The sequence below is a fragment of the Cupressus sempervirens genome, chromosome 5 (assembly GCF_028749045.1).
Source record: "Cupressus sempervirens isolate cs-2001-9-10 chromosome 5, ASM2874904v1, whole genome shotgun sequence".
Lineage (NCBI taxonomy): Eukaryota > Viridiplantae > Streptophyta > Pinopsida > Cupressales > Cupressaceae > Cupressus > Cupressus sempervirens.
This window is the reverse complement of record NC_143122.1, coordinates 244,835,361-244,850,181: the sequence shown is the minus strand read 5'-3', so window position 1 is coordinate 244,850,181 and position 14,821 is coordinate 244,835,361. Positions and strand designations below refer to the sequence as shown.

The 14,821-nt window shown below is 34.8% G+C and overlaps 3 protein-coding genes across 4 annotated transcripts in view; 1 reads left to right on the top strand and 2 right to left on the bottom strand.

Moving 5' to 3' along the window:
• Positions 1-14,821, top strand: part of TH1 (thiamine biosynthesis protein) — a 138,848-nt gene that overhangs the window by 16,028 nt on the left and 107,999 nt on the right. The window lies entirely within an intron of this gene.
• Positions 5,831-7,764, bottom strand: LOC149555445 (uncharacterized). Its single transcript, XM_089833628.1, has 3 exons — positions 7,223-7,764; positions 6,675-7,080; positions 5,831-6,533 (listed from the first exon to the last, which is right to left on the bottom strand). Exons 1-3 carry the CDS (start codon positions 7,610-7,612, stop codon positions 5,953-5,955), a joined length of 1,377 nt encoding a protein of 458 aa, XP_089689754.1. The 5' UTR covers positions 7,613-7,764; the 3' UTR covers positions 5,831-5,952.
• LOC149555444 (uncharacterized) lies at positions 7,744-8,653 on the bottom strand. The gene is made up of 3 exons (XM_089833662.1): positions 8,400-8,653; positions 8,028-8,260; positions 7,744-7,913 (listed from the first exon to the last, which is right to left on the bottom strand). The coding sequence occupies exons 1-3, from the start codon at positions 8,543-8,545 to the stop codon at positions 7,744-7,746; spliced, it is 549 nt and encodes a 182-aa protein (XP_089689788.1). The 5' UTR covers positions 8,546-8,653.

Here is a 14,821-nt window from a genome sequence, read left to right as displayed (position 1 = left end):
CTAGAATTGAATGTTTCTATTCTTTACAATCGTTTCTTAAGGAAACATCGTCTCATTCTTTTGTATAAATTGATCCTCTGGTCTCTGTTAATAACAAGCAAGTATTTTACCAATTACTTCTGTAATAAAGATCCTCTCAAGGAAAATCATTTTATTTATAAGACTTCACGATTTTCCTATCCTACATCAAGTAAAGTGTTGACAACAAGATGAAGTTTTGAAATCGTTTTCCATAATGAGACTAAGTGATCAGATATGTCCAAATGGTACTCATCCATTTATATGATCAGAAGCTGAAGACTTCAAGCAAATAATCTTGATATATTGGCTCCCAAACAGCAGATAATATTGGACAATAAGGCTATTCAACAAGAACTGTTGATTACATACATATTAAACATGATAAGCATCCAACTGCTTTTATTAATGTCTTTATTGTTCAAAGCATGGCGCCAGTGAAAAATCTATACTTAAGCTTATCCAAAGTATGATCTAGGTTCAATGATCTTAGTAGTGGCCAACCTCATCAACATGAAGATCATGATATTGCCGTTGATTAAATTGAACCAGTAAGGTTCACATAATAAACAGCGATTTCATGTTCTGACATGTCCATTATATGTCATTCCACATATTGATCGTAAAGTTCCTTTCATTAATATTCTAAAGACAAATATGGTATTGAAGGAAGCATGATGCAGATTTAAAATATTACTTTAGCAATGATCAGTGAACATAATTTTGAATAGTATCGGATATTATTAATGATTACTTAAAGCAAGGAGAATACTTGGTGGACTGTATATTAAGGTAGAGTGATCATCATAATTACTATAATATCCATTTATTATCATTGCTTTTAAAATAATGATTATTTGGTTTCAATCAGCAAGAGAACAAATCACAAATTACTTTGTAAAGAATGGTTAATTCATTAATTAAGTCTAAAGTGGATTAGTTATTTGATCAATCAATAGGTGCGATGAAGAGCTTCACATTAAGGCTACGATGAAGAGATGCCACTCATCCATTCCTATCATATGATATTAAAAATGGATTGAAGATCATTCCAATCATCATCAAACATCTTTTTTATTTCTAGTTGACATCCATTTGTGGATCGTTCAAGTTGAGCAGTGGCCTTATTCGCTTGGGTACATAAATACAAGTCCTACAGATCAGAAACAGCACCATATAGAACTAGTATTATCATCAGACATATCAGGAAAGCATTCAGATTAGAACGTCTTATATAATTGCTATGATAATCAGGCATATCAGGCTGTTATTCATACAGATCAGAATTTCTTATCAGACCAAAACAAGACATCTTTGCATATTGATAAAGCCATAGCAGATACAGCAGTTAGCAGTGATCGACTAACTAGTAGTATATTGCCATTTCACAAGAAGAATATCAGATAAGTGATTAGGCTGATCAAGTAATCATTGGCACAGTTATGTTGTACATCATCATTCCATCGGCATTTCATAAAATTATATCTGATAAGCAAAAGGAGATCATTTGCATAATTCGTACAGTTATATTTGAAAGAGCAATATGAACTCACATTGAGTTAATAAGGTTTATATATAGCAGACCATAATATAGTGTTCATATCAAAGATATTTATTGGATAATAACATATACATTGATCTACTTTATCAATATAATACTTGAATAGTCAAGATTCGTAGAGATAGCATAATTCAGATCCACCTTGTATGCCCGAGTATAGTACATATCAGCTAATAAGGTAAGACGATCGAGAAGATTATCATCAAAATGCAAGTGGTGTCAACAATCTAATTCTTGCAAAGTATCAAGGTATTTCATTTTGTTTTATAAGTAAAGATTTTAAATAGAAAGAAGTCTCTTGCAATTGAAATATAAGAAAATAGTCCCTAAACCTAAGAGATTACACAAGCGGACATTACATCCATGTTTTTATAGGACACCGCTAAAGCTATATTATGGGGGATCTGACCTGTTGGTTTCAGCTGAGCAGAGATGCCTTTTAGCAGAATTTTCTTGTTTATTTTAACTATATATGTCAATATCATATTCATGACAATCTATCCCCTGTGCTGAATCAAACTATTCTGCTGAGACACACACACAGTCCTATACATTACCTCGCATCTCTATTGATAAAGTTTGACCAACAAACCAACTAATCTTGACTTAGTATTTGTTGTAGTAGCATATGTGTATTCCCTAGATCAAACAATAACTCTAGGACCCACACAGTCCTATACATTATCTTGCATCCTTTTTTTAAAGAAAACTATTAAGTTCTGAGTTGGTATTTGTCACAATGGCATGTGTGTTATAGTTGTCAGGAGATTCTCGTCTAGTATTTATTTTTAGGTTCTCATCTTCCCTTTCCAAAGATGGTATGTGTGGAACTATATTACTTCCATTCATAAGTGTCTCAAATTGAGACTTCTGAATACTGTATAGGAAAATGTATGAAGAGAACTTTATAATAATTTCTTTTCTTGGCATTCCCTATTCACACGTTCCACACATAGGATTGTGCAACTTTATTTGTTAATTTCTAATCTCCCTTTGTAATTTGATGTAAGTTACATGGAGCATGGAATATGTTTGCAGGGTTGTCTTTCAAGAAACATAAAAGTAAAGGGTGGGTGTTTATTTTATCAAATAATGTTACAGAGCTCATTACCCATATTAAATTTATATATGTTTTTTCTGTTAATGTTTCCCAGCTTAAAGCAGAAGCAGCTGAGGCTTTTAAAAGCCTGAACTAGTTCTTGTTTTGCTGTTTGTTGTGTCCCCTTTTTGCTGTGGCTTGGCTGCCTTTTTTCTGATTGTTTGCTGATTGCAGCATTTTGTACATAGGATTTTGGGTTTCTTCAAAACCTCTTTGACCCTTAATATAAGGTTATAAAATCTCGCACACACACATATCTATATAGATTTTACACATGTCTTATTAAGTATATCCCATTCAAAATAATCATAGTAATAAAGTTATAACCATTAGATTATTGATTACTTATAAATGGCAGTTTTGAATTGTTGTGAGCAATACCCTTTCTTTCAAGTATTTTGCCATCCTTGTCTTATATTTTAGTGGGCTCTCTCTCATCTTGAAAGGGTAAAAATTTGAGTTTTTGTGTGAGTATATAAACCAGGTGAAATCCCTATGTTTTTGCCTATAGTCTTACAGATAATTGTGTTTTATAATCAAATAATGCTTTATGGGGTTTTTAACGTGAAAATAATTTTTTCCATGGTTGCATGGGTACATGTACCTACACCCTTGGGACGCATACCCACGTACCGGGTACTTATTGTTGGCAGGTAATTAGTTAGTCCAAAGAGTAGGTAGTTGGGGATGAACGTGACGCTTGGTGCTCGCACCCCTTTGACACCTATATAAGTTATGTATTACATTCAACATACACTATTATGGTTGTTGGCATTGTCGTATTGTTGCTGTTGTCAAACATTGTAAAGCATTTTATGGAATTAATAAAGAAGCAATTGTGAGTTTTCTGAGATACTGTGTTCTGTTACATTTATTATTATTCTCATATGCATTAAACTAGTTACCCTACGAGGCAAACATTTGGTGCTGTTGCCGATTTGAATTTGGGAGTGTCAGAGTGATACATGGTGAAGGTAGCATAATGGGCTGACCAATTGACGAGGGTATCAACAGTGAAAGTGAAGAATAGTTTCAAGAATTGTTCAAGCATGAAAGGGCATTGACAACGGACTCTGTATCCATTATGCAAGCATCCATTGAAACCCATTGGTGCAGGGGCATCTATGGAAGGCAAAGACAAAGCATGAAGTCATAAGTTTATTTGTTTAGCAATAAGTCCTATTCAAGGTTACCGGAAACGCAACCCTCCAAACTCTAACACGTGTATTGCCCTATCTAATACGGATACGCAGACGAAACAGAGCAAATACGAGGGAAAATCGTATTTGCCTATTTTTGGAAAGATGCTATTTTTATGCCCGTGCCAAAAATGGTGGAAAAAGATTTCCAAAAAATTGGAGCCGAATTTCTTATAGAATGTCATTTTTTTTCATGTCAATTTAAAGAAATTTCCGCCAGATTGCCGTAATCGTTGGGAAAAATAAAAAAAATGCCATAATTGTTGGGGAAAATCAAAAGCTTTGCAATTATAAATAAATCCCTTGAGCTTCAAGCGATTGATATATCAAATGTTTTCATTTTGGGTCTGCTCTAGCTTGAACGTTTTTACATCTGCTCCAGGTTGAATGTTTTGTGTATGCATCCTCCATTTCTCCTGCACGTGGTTTGCATCCTCCATTTCTCTTGCGCGTGGTCTACTCCATTTCTCCTGCGCGTGGTCGGCTCCATTTCTCCATTTCTCCTGCGCGTGGTGTTACAGAAACCCTAAATGGTTAAAGTTCAATTTTTTTTTTATGTTTGTTTATATTGTTTTAAGTTTGATTAATGATTTTTGTTTATATAGTTCAAAATAAATTTACAAATTACATATCCTTTTGCGTTGCATAGTCTATTGTGTGTTTAGTTGGTATATATATATATATTTAATATATATAAATTTCCTTGACAAATGTGGTTATGCATTGAATTTACTGATTCTTGCATGATTGAGTTGTGTGAATGAATGACCTTGAGTCTTGATTAATGGAGTCTAAGTTTTATTTTACAAATATGGAGAAAATTGAATAAATAAATATAAAATTTAATAGTTTAATTTTAATAAATTAATATTATTTAGTTTTTAAAATAAAATAAAATTATAATTATTAAAATTTAAACTAATATTAAATAGTATTATTAATTATAGTGATAATATTTAATAATTCATAAAGTCTAATAATTGTTTTAGACTGTAGAGTTACTATTAGAATATTAAATTTATATTTCGACGAAATTAATTAATATTATGAGTATATTTACTTATTAAATAATTTAGATATAAGTTTCAAAGTTATATTCTTGTAAAATTAAATTTGAAATAAAAATTATTGCACATATATTTAATTTAATCATTTTATAAATTATTATATTAATTTTAAATTTGTGCTTTATAGCTTAATATAAATTTGTTTTGATTTTATAATTTTACTAATTTTTTATTTTTTTCAAGAACCTAATCATGGCGTCATCATCAGCAGATGTTAGAGCATCAGAAAATGACAAGTGGATCAAACCAAATGCTAAATATCCATTATGGAAACATATAACCATCATTGAGAAATTTTAGGGCGGTGGAGGTTTTAAATGGAGGTGTCATGAGTGTTTGATGGATTATAATGGTTCTTATACCAGGGTTCGTGGACACCTCTGTCACATAAAAGGTATAGGATGCGAAGTGTGCCCTGGTCCAAAGGTTGATAGTCAACCAGGGAAGGGATTGTCACATGAGAAGATTGCAAAGTACCAAAAAGAAGAGGATGAAGTTAATAGTCAAGTTCTAAAGTCAACACAAAGGTCAAGTCTCAATAGACCAAAGAAACGTGAATCGGAATCGGATTGGAATCGGCAAGGCCGAATCGAATCGTGAATCGGCAATGAATCGGCGATGAATTGACAAATTTGAAAAAACCCTTTAAATTTAAAGATTTTAACAATTTAAAACTTATTTTATGCACCCTTTATTGAATATAACTTAAGCACACTATAACATCATCAAATAGAAGTTAAAACTTAACATACATAAACATGGAACATAAAATCCATCACATACGTAACTATGTTATCTAAAATGTAAATTGTAGGCTAGCTGAAGTAAATAGAAATCAAATGATCATAATGATTTAAATCATAGAATGTATGTAAGATGATCCATAAGACATCAAATCATAAATTTATGTAAGAATCTAAGATGAAGATCCATGAAAGTTTGAAACATATGTCTATCAATGATTCAGTATCAATATCTGTAAACAAAATATAAAAACAAGGCTCCAGCTCAAGCCTCAGGCTCATAGTCATCATCATCCTCAACATCATCCTCAAGCTCGGCTACAGCCTCAGCCTCAGCCTCTGAGTATCCAGTCTGCCTAGTAGCGAGGCGTCTAATGTAGGTCCTAGAGGACTGTCGAGCCATATCTCCCGCATATAAGATGGGCTCACGAATGTCGCTAGGGCCTGTGTCTGTGCGTGCACGTGTGCGTCTACCAATGCCTGAAGAACGTGCTCTAGCTACCTCAGCCTCTATATCCACCTGGTCAATCCACGCACGGTCTTCCTCAGTGAAGACTGGATCTACAACCTCTGTGAGCCACTCTGATTCTGGATCAATCTCCTCCAGAATGATCGGAGAGGAGTCAGTGCCCAAAATTTGTCTGATCCTAAGACGGAGGTTGTAATGAACGAAGACAAGATCATTCAACCTCTGCACTGTCAACCTGTTTCTGCTCTTCGAGTGGATGTGCTCGAACATGGACCAACTGCGCTCACATCCAGAAGCGCTGCTTGGCTGACTCAGAATACGAATGGCAATTTTTTGAAGTTTTGGGGTTGTGGCCCCAAACATTTGCCACCATCTATCTGAAATAAGGGAAAATAAAAATAATTAGTCTCATAATTCATTTACAAATTACAAATTACAAGTTAACTCTAAAATTACATAATCAACTTTAAGTTTAGAATCTAGATTCATGAACATTGAATATATTATTTAATTTTTACCTGGCTGTATTGTTTCCCGAGCATCTATGGCTACCCTGCTAGAGAAAAGTGGCCCTTCTTTATTATTGAACTTATCAAGCTCAATAATTGCAGCACTGCTATCCTCATCAGTACTCAACCTCTGGATCACTGTATATAAGCCGGTGAGAACCTCCTCATCCGCCTTGAAGTCAGGACGAAAACGAAATGCGGAATTCAAAAAGTAAGCTGCTGCATGGATGGGTCTGTGGAGTTGATTCTGCCATCTCCTATCAATGATGTCCCAAATAGGGGCATACTTCTCCTGCACTCCTGCATACTGAGCTCTAATGGCCTCCTTGGCCCTATCCATGCCCTCATATATGTAGCCCATAGAGGGCTTCTCCCCATCAGCAGTTCGTAGGAGAGATACAAGAGGCTCAGTGGCCTACATATAAAGTAAAACAAAAATTTGAGTCAAAACTTAAACATAGAATAATTCAATAATATAACTTAAGGTAAAACTAAATCATTAAACAATTAGCATAGTAAACTGTAAAATATTAAATGTTAAATTGCAATAAAATTACCTTAAGGATTTCTCTAGCAGGTTTCCAAAAACCATCATCATCAAATATGCAATCCACCACATCTATCCCTGCAGTGGTCGTAGCATAGGAAGATGAAATCCACTCCCGCCCAACAAACATGCTCCTCAAATCATCCCTTGATGTCAACAAGGACTGCAAGGTGATGAAATTCGAGGCAAACCTCGTGATCCCTGGACGAGTTAACTCTTTGTCTCCTGTGTACTTCCTCATTGTGCTAAGGACAAATGAATGATTATAAATAAACTTGCATATGTTTTTTGCCCTTTCCACACATGACTTGACCCACTCAAGTTTGCCAATTTCCTCCAACATGAGGTCAAGGCAGTGTGCTGCACAAGGGGACCAAAATATGGTGGGGTGCCTCTCCATCAAAAGTTTGCCTACAACAATTTTAAGATAATTAGAAATTCAAATTTCAAACATGTTAGAACTTAGGAAACTTAGAAATTCTAAGTTAGAATTAGAAAAAGTTCAAAATTCAAATAAATTTATTTCAAAACTTAAAAAGTTAAAAGTTTACCTGCAGCAACATAACTTGCTGCATTATTTGTCACCACTTGCACATGTTGTTCCCCCACCTCTGCTATAACTTCCTCAATAACCTCACATAAGTATGTGGCGTTTTTTACATGAGCAGAAGCATCAATGGATTTGAGGAACATGGTATATCCTACAAGTAACAAAACAACGAATTATAATTACTATTAGCAATCAACAATCAAAATTTGAAATAGTCAATCACGATTCAAAATTATGTATGTAGGAAAGTAGAATGATCAATCACCTCCACAGGATACAAGAAAATTGAGGAGTGTTCTTCCCCTCCTATCTGTCCAACCATCAGTCATGATGGTGCAACCCTTTTCGATCCACTCCTTTCGGTTGTCCTCAAGCTCATGCCTCATATCCTCAACCATTTCCTCCAGGAGGTATCCACTCAACTCAGCCTCAGTTGGGGCTTTAAACCCCGGACCACAAATGGTAACTGCATCTATCATGTTCTGCCAATAAGGAGTCCTGTCACAAATAGATAATGATATTGATTAGAAATTTAGATGTCAAAAACTAAAATCATAAAACAAGTAGATATAATTAAAGTTTTACTTTTACTTTTAACTTTAACTTTGAAGATAACAAAGAAAAAAGAATCAATTACCTGGCTGCAATAAATGGAATGTTGCAAAAGTACCAGAATTTGCAAATCTCTTTTCTGGCAGCATCATGAATCTCCTTGTTCAAACCCATGCCCTCAAGTGTGGGTTGGGAGCCAGGAGTAGTGCGGGGCACAAAGTAACTATCCATTCTGCTTTTCCGCACTCTAGGCCGCAATAGGTTGGTGTTGGACTCTGTCTCAGTATGAGACCGACTACCACTAACACTCACATGAGCACTAGCACTAGGATGAAAAGGAGGCCTAGAAGAACTCTCTCCAACACAACCTACAGATGCGGAAGCTGATGCAGATGCACTTGCAGATGTAGATGCGGTTGCGGATGTGTGTGGGAGCATGGGAGCCAATACCTCTTAACCCTTCAAGTTGCATTTTCTTAGTCAACTTGTCTTGTTCAATTTTTTCTAATGCCACTAAACAAGAGCGTTTTGCCTCAGCGGTTTGTTGAGTGCAAACTGTGACATCATGGCCAGGTATGCCAGCAATGTGGTATTTCAATCTATAGATACCTCCCGAATTTATTTTTTCTTTGCAAAATATACATTTTGTTTGATATTTGGTTCTCCCAGGAAACTCTTCATTATATTTCCAGCATTCATCTTTTTTACCCATTGTGGAAATTGGAAAATGAAAGCAAAGGGCTGCTGCAATAAAAAAATTCATGTAAAAAATCAAAGTTTGCAACTAATAAACAAAAACTACAAAACAACAAACCCTAGTTTGCAATTTAGTAAAAATAAAAAACATTCAAGATTTGCAAATGAACACTAAAAAAATTTAACAAAAAATGCATACTACACTAACATGCAAAAAAAAAACCAACACTTACCTTTTGCAAATGAGTTGAGGATTGTTGATATTGACTCCTTAATGCTCCCAATGCAATTTATGACCTCTCCAAATGGACTTCTGATCTATTTGGTGCTCTTCCTTCTTGCCGGTTGGAAACCTATGGATTCTCTTTTCTCTTCTTCTCTCTCACTCTTCCTCTCTTCTACTCATACTAAGCAAATAGAAGGCTCTTTAGGGTTATAACAAAGAGGAAAGTCAACTTAGAAAGCAAATAAAACATGTGTTTTTTTTTAAAAATTGAACTTTCTATCCTTGCTGCCGTGGCCGATTTCTGGAGATTCACGATGGCGATTTTGGCGATTTTTGCCATGAATCGCCGATTTTGGCGATTCACAAGAAAAAATCGCCACCAGCGATTTCCGATTCCAAAAAAATCGGGAGCCATGAATCTTATCGCGATTTCGGCGATTTCGGCGATTTCATGGCGATTTTTGGAACTATGCAATAGACCTCCTTTGCATCTAACTTCAGGAACATCAGCTGGTGACAAGAGGCGTAATTTAGGACCTCTTGAAAAGGTACTTAATTTGCAAAGTCGAGAGGATACAGATCAGAGTATTGCACGTTGTCTATATGCGAATGGAATTTCATTTAATGTGGTTCGCTCGCCATATTGGCAAAGAGATGGTTAGGTCTATTAATGAAGCTCCAAAAGGATACAAAAGCCCAGGCTATGAGAAGGTTCGTACTATTTTGATTAAAGAAAAAGAGATTATTGATAGACAGTTGCAAGTGATTTGAGATTCATGGAAAATTTTAGGAGTTTCCATCATCTGTGATTGATGGAAGGATGCTAGAAATAGGCCACTAATCAATGTGGTTGCAACGAGCCCAAAGGGGGCAATGTTTTTGAGAGCAGTGGAATGCAATGCTAAAGAGAAAGATACATAGTTTATTGCCGACATTCTAATTGAAGCAATTGAATCTATGGGGCTAGAAAATGTTGTTCAAGTGATCACAGATAATGCAAAAGTATGCAGAGCAGCTGGGTTGGTCGTGGAGGCAAGATATCCAAAAATTTGGTGGACTCCTTGTGTAGTTCATTCTTTGAATTTGATGCTACAAAAAACTGGCAAAATTCAATGGATACAAAAGATTTATGAAGAAGCCAAAGAGATTCAAATATTTATTTGTAATCATCACATGTCACAGGCCATTTACAGACAATTCACTAAGCTAGAGTTGTCAAGGGTAAATGTCTTGTCTCAAAAATATTCAATTTGTTTTTTTATTGAAATGTATTTAAGATTTATATGGTTTTAAAATGTTTTTATTTTTATTTTTTATTGAAGGTGGTTGAGACACGCTTTGCCACACACTACATTGTTCTCAAAAGGCTTGTTGATGTCAAACAAGCTTTGAAAAGTATGGTGATTAGTGACATTTGGGCAGTATGGAGACAATCACAAACAGATAGAGCAAATAATGTCAGGAGGTTAATTCTTCATGAGGATTGGTGGGCTCAAATAGATTATTTACTATCTTTCATTGAGCCAATATACACCCTGATCCGTCGGTGTGATACTGATAAGCCAATATTAGGTGACATCTATGATTGCATAGATACAATGGTGGAGAAAGTTAGAAATATTATTATAGAAAAAGAGCAAGATCCCTCTGATTTTTTTTAGAAGCAAATATATGATGTAATAAAAAAAAGATGGGATAAAATGACAACTCCATTGCAACTTTTGGCATATGCTTTAAACCCTAAGTACAACCATGCTGATATGTTAGCATTGCCAAATAGGACAGCACCAAATAGGGATGTTGAGGTTGTTGAAGGATATAAAAAAACTTTCAAGAAAATGTTTACAGATCCTAGAGTTGCTGTGGAGATTCGAGATGAGTTTGGGACATTTGCTTCCTCTGATGGAACTTATGCAGATGTTGATGCAATGGCAGATAAAAAAGAAATGGATCCTATAAAGTGGTGGAACTTCCATGGTGCCATGACTACACATTTGCAAAAGCTAGCAATCAAGCTTCTATCATAGGTTTGATTTTATACTGATTATTTTAATAGGAATTATTTCTTATTTCCAATGTTTTTGATTGTTTGTGTCTTTGTAATTGTAACTTATAAATTATAATATAAAACTCTTTTATTGCAGGTTTCTAGTTCTTCTGCATCTGAGAGGAATTGGAGTACATATGGCTTTATCCATTCTGTGAAACGAAATAGGTTGGCAGCCAGCAAAGCAGAAGACCTTGTCTATGTGCACTCTAATCTTCGTCTATTGTCACATTCCTCCACAGACTACATCAAAGAACCTAATAGACTTTGGGATGTACAACCTGAGATAAGTGACATTGATGTATCCATAAATGCATTGACACATCTCAACCTTAATGTTGAGAATTCTGACATGGTTAGAGGACCCTTCGCTGAATCGTCAATGGGTTCTGAGAGTCTAGGTGGTGGTCGTACTCAATCCAGCTATCCTAATTCTTTAGAGAATCTTGATGATCTAGATCTCGAATTTCAAGAGAACAGTGATGATATTTTTGATAGCATGTGATTCTACCAAACTATTTCTGTATTTGAATTTCGTTTTAGTAATAAAACAATTTTATTATTAGTATTTTGGAATATGTCACAATTATGTGTTCATATTGCTTTCATCATGATGAAAAACTTCTTTAATGACTCTGAAAATTTGTTTATATATGTGTGTGTGTGTGTGTGTTTTAAGAATGTTGTATTTGTCGTTCCCAAATAAGAGGTCTCAAAAACTAGCCGTACCCGTACTTGATACCATACCCGTGTCCATGCAACTCTGGTCCTATTTTGTTTGGCATTGCATGTTTGGCATTACTATGTGCAAATGACCAAGGATGGACATTAGTTGCCATTTTGGGTTGTTTTAGATCTTTTTGAGTCTTTTAGAGGGTCTTAGCATGTAGGATTTTGGTCTTTCTATCGATCTCTAAATGTTGTTTATTTGACAACTTTTCTTGCAAAATTGCAAAAGTTGCATTTCACAACTTTGCGACTTTTTGCTAAATTGTTACAACATGGAAGCCCAAGAGTCATTTCGCCTGGACAACCATAGGAAGTCATGAGTGAGGTGTTTATAAGGTCTTTGAGGTCGATTGAAGCGACATATGTGTTAGTATGTATGAGTTTTGATGTATGGAGAAGACAATTTGTAGTTAAATTTGCTGTATGGATTTTCAGAGCCCAAGGCCAACTGGAACAGACAGGGGATTAAATCAATCTCCTCATGCATCAAGTTTGAAGTTTCTTTGTGCTAGGGTTAAGAGAAAACTAAGATTTTGCAGGAATAGATCTGGTTTTGCATCATTAACTAGGGTTTTATAAAGAATTGTGAATAATTCAAAATTCCATCGTTGGTCTTTAATGGCATTCTGGGAAATTCAAGCTAAGGTAGTGTATTTTAAGATTTAAAAGATCATTTTTGTGTACTTGTAGGTAGGCAGTAGAAAATTGATGCCCTAGTGGGTATTTGTTATAAGGTTTTAACATGCATAGAGTTAGAAACATTGAGAATTTTTAAAATATGTTGAGTAGGGATCTAAGACTTTGGATTTAGGATGTTTTTAGTGTTCTCTAAATGGTTCAAGAGTTGGTTGTGATGCATCTAATCTACAACTAGGAGTCCCTTCACAACTCAAGGCCTTTGCAACTTATGAATTTTAGGATAGTTGTATTGGGAGTTAAGAATTGATATTTGGGGATTGGTTGTAAGTCCCAAAAGGGTATTCAGAATGCTCGTTTGTTTGCCAAGTGTTAAAACTATAACTTCGATCCTCATATTGGTCTGATTGTGCAGATCGTACAATCGTTATCTTTCATATAATATCGTTTTGAAGGCTATTAATACATTGCCCCTTGGTTAGGCATGATCGGCGATCTTTGATGATGATTATGTGTTAGCATTAACATCAACTTAAATTAGTTGTGTTTATTTGTTAAATTGTTTCTCCTTCTAGGCGCCAATTATGAAAGGCATTGTAGGCCGACCTATATAGGATCATGTCCCTTTATGGGACATACCCTTTGGTTATGGTATATGAGGAGGGTGTCGTTGTAGTTAAAGAGCACACAATAGAACACCAAGTTTGCTCTTTTAAGAAACTTTGCCACAAATACTTGCTGTGATAAATATATATTTGAGAAGGACAATTAATATTGTCATCTCATTTCAAGGTCAAACAAGAAGGAAGATTAGAACAAGCAAAAAAAGTATTATCTCAGATTTGATTATTTAGAATTTGCAGAACTTTACATGGTATTATAGCTCTGGTAGTCAAGCTTAGGCTTTGCAAATTAAACAATTAGACTAAGTATATCTAGCAACATTCTCCTATCTTTAATGGCATACATAATCAGCCCTGAGGACAGGTTTGATGGGAAAGAACACTTCAATGCTTGGAAATTCATAATCATGATGATTCTTGGAGAAAATGATGTGAAGCAATTTGTTGATAAAGCATCCAAGCTACCTGATACTAAACCTAAAAAAATTATCTGGAGTAAAGGAAACAAGAAAGCTATGTAGATCATATTAGATGGAGCAAAAAATGAAATAGTACCCATGCTAACAAAACATCAAACAACATTCAATATGATGAATGCATTATTGAATGCATGAGGTTAACAATGCAACTAGAGTCCTTGCACTAAAATGACAACTAAATCATATACAGATAAAGAAGGGAGAATCGATGAATTCTTACTTCCTAAGGGTTGCTAGTCTAAGAGATGAACTTGCAAGTATAGGAACCATAATTGATGACAAAGAATTAATATTGATGGCTATAGATGGATTACCAGATTCATGGGAAAGATTTGCACAAGGAGTAAGTGCTAGAGACAATCTTCTTGACTTCAATAGACTTAAGGGAGATTCTCTTCAGAAAGAATTCAAAAAACTTAAGAAAGGGGGAAAGTTGAAAATTGAAGACAAAGAACTTCATGTTCTCAACACAAATTCCTATAAAGGTAAGAAAAAGCATTTCAAGAAGAAGAAGGGTAATCAAAGGAATGACAAACCTAAGAAAGATCTATCCAAAGTAAAATGCTTCAAATGCGAAAAATTTGGACACTACAGATCTGATTGCCCTGAGAAGTTTAAACAACTAGTATATTGTACAAACATTACTTAAGAAGATAACTATGATCCCAAGAATCGTGTATTATATTCAATACTATCAAATGAAGTATCAAGCAAGGCATGGGTGATTGATAGTGGATCATCCCAACATATTACATGATATAAAGAAGCACTAGACTCTATATTAGAAAAAGTTAATGGCAAAGTCACCATCGGTGATAATTCAACACATTTTGTGAAAGGAATTGGAAACTGCACCTTGAAACTAAAGTCGGGTAGTTCTTTTCTTCTCAAAGGAGTACTCTATGTACCAGGAATAAAAAGGAATCTAATCTCGGTTACAACACTTGAAGATGATGGACATAATGTTGCATTCATGGACGGTAAAGTAATGACCTGGGCTAAAAACTCCTCATTTAAGAAAGCAAAATTGATTGTTCAAAGAAAGGGGTACTTGTATGAATTAAATTCAAA

What these genes read in the sequence shown, in the direction of transcription:
- LOC149555444 (XM_089833662.1), bottom strand. Translation starts at nt 8,545, where the DNA reads ATGGATAGTTACTTTGTGCCCCGCACTACTCCTGGCTCCCAACCCACA. An exon ending in ATTCCATTTATTGCAGCCAG is followed by an intron (nt 8,261 to 8,399) that starts GTAATTGATTCT and finishes TATTTGTGACAG; the next exon opens with GACTCCTTATTGGCAGAACA. An exon ending in TTTTCTTGTATCCTGTGGAG is followed by an intron (nt 7,914 to 8,027) that starts GTGATTGATCAT and finishes TGTTACTTGTAG; the next exon opens with GATATACCATGTTCCTCAAA.
- LOC149555445 (XM_089833628.1), bottom strand. Translation starts at nt 7,612, where the DNA reads ATGGAGAGGCACCCCACCATATTTTGGTCCCCTTGTGCAGCACACTGC. An exon ending in CTGCTAGAGAAATCCTTAAG is followed by an intron (nt 7,081 to 7,222) that starts GTAATTTTATTG and finishes CTTTATATGTAG; the next exon opens with GCCACTGAGCCTCTTGTATC. An exon ending in TCGGGAAACAATACAGCCAG is followed by an intron (nt 6,534 to 6,674) that starts GTAAAAATTAAA and finishes CCCTTATTTCAG; the next exon opens with ATAGATGGTGGCAAATGTTT.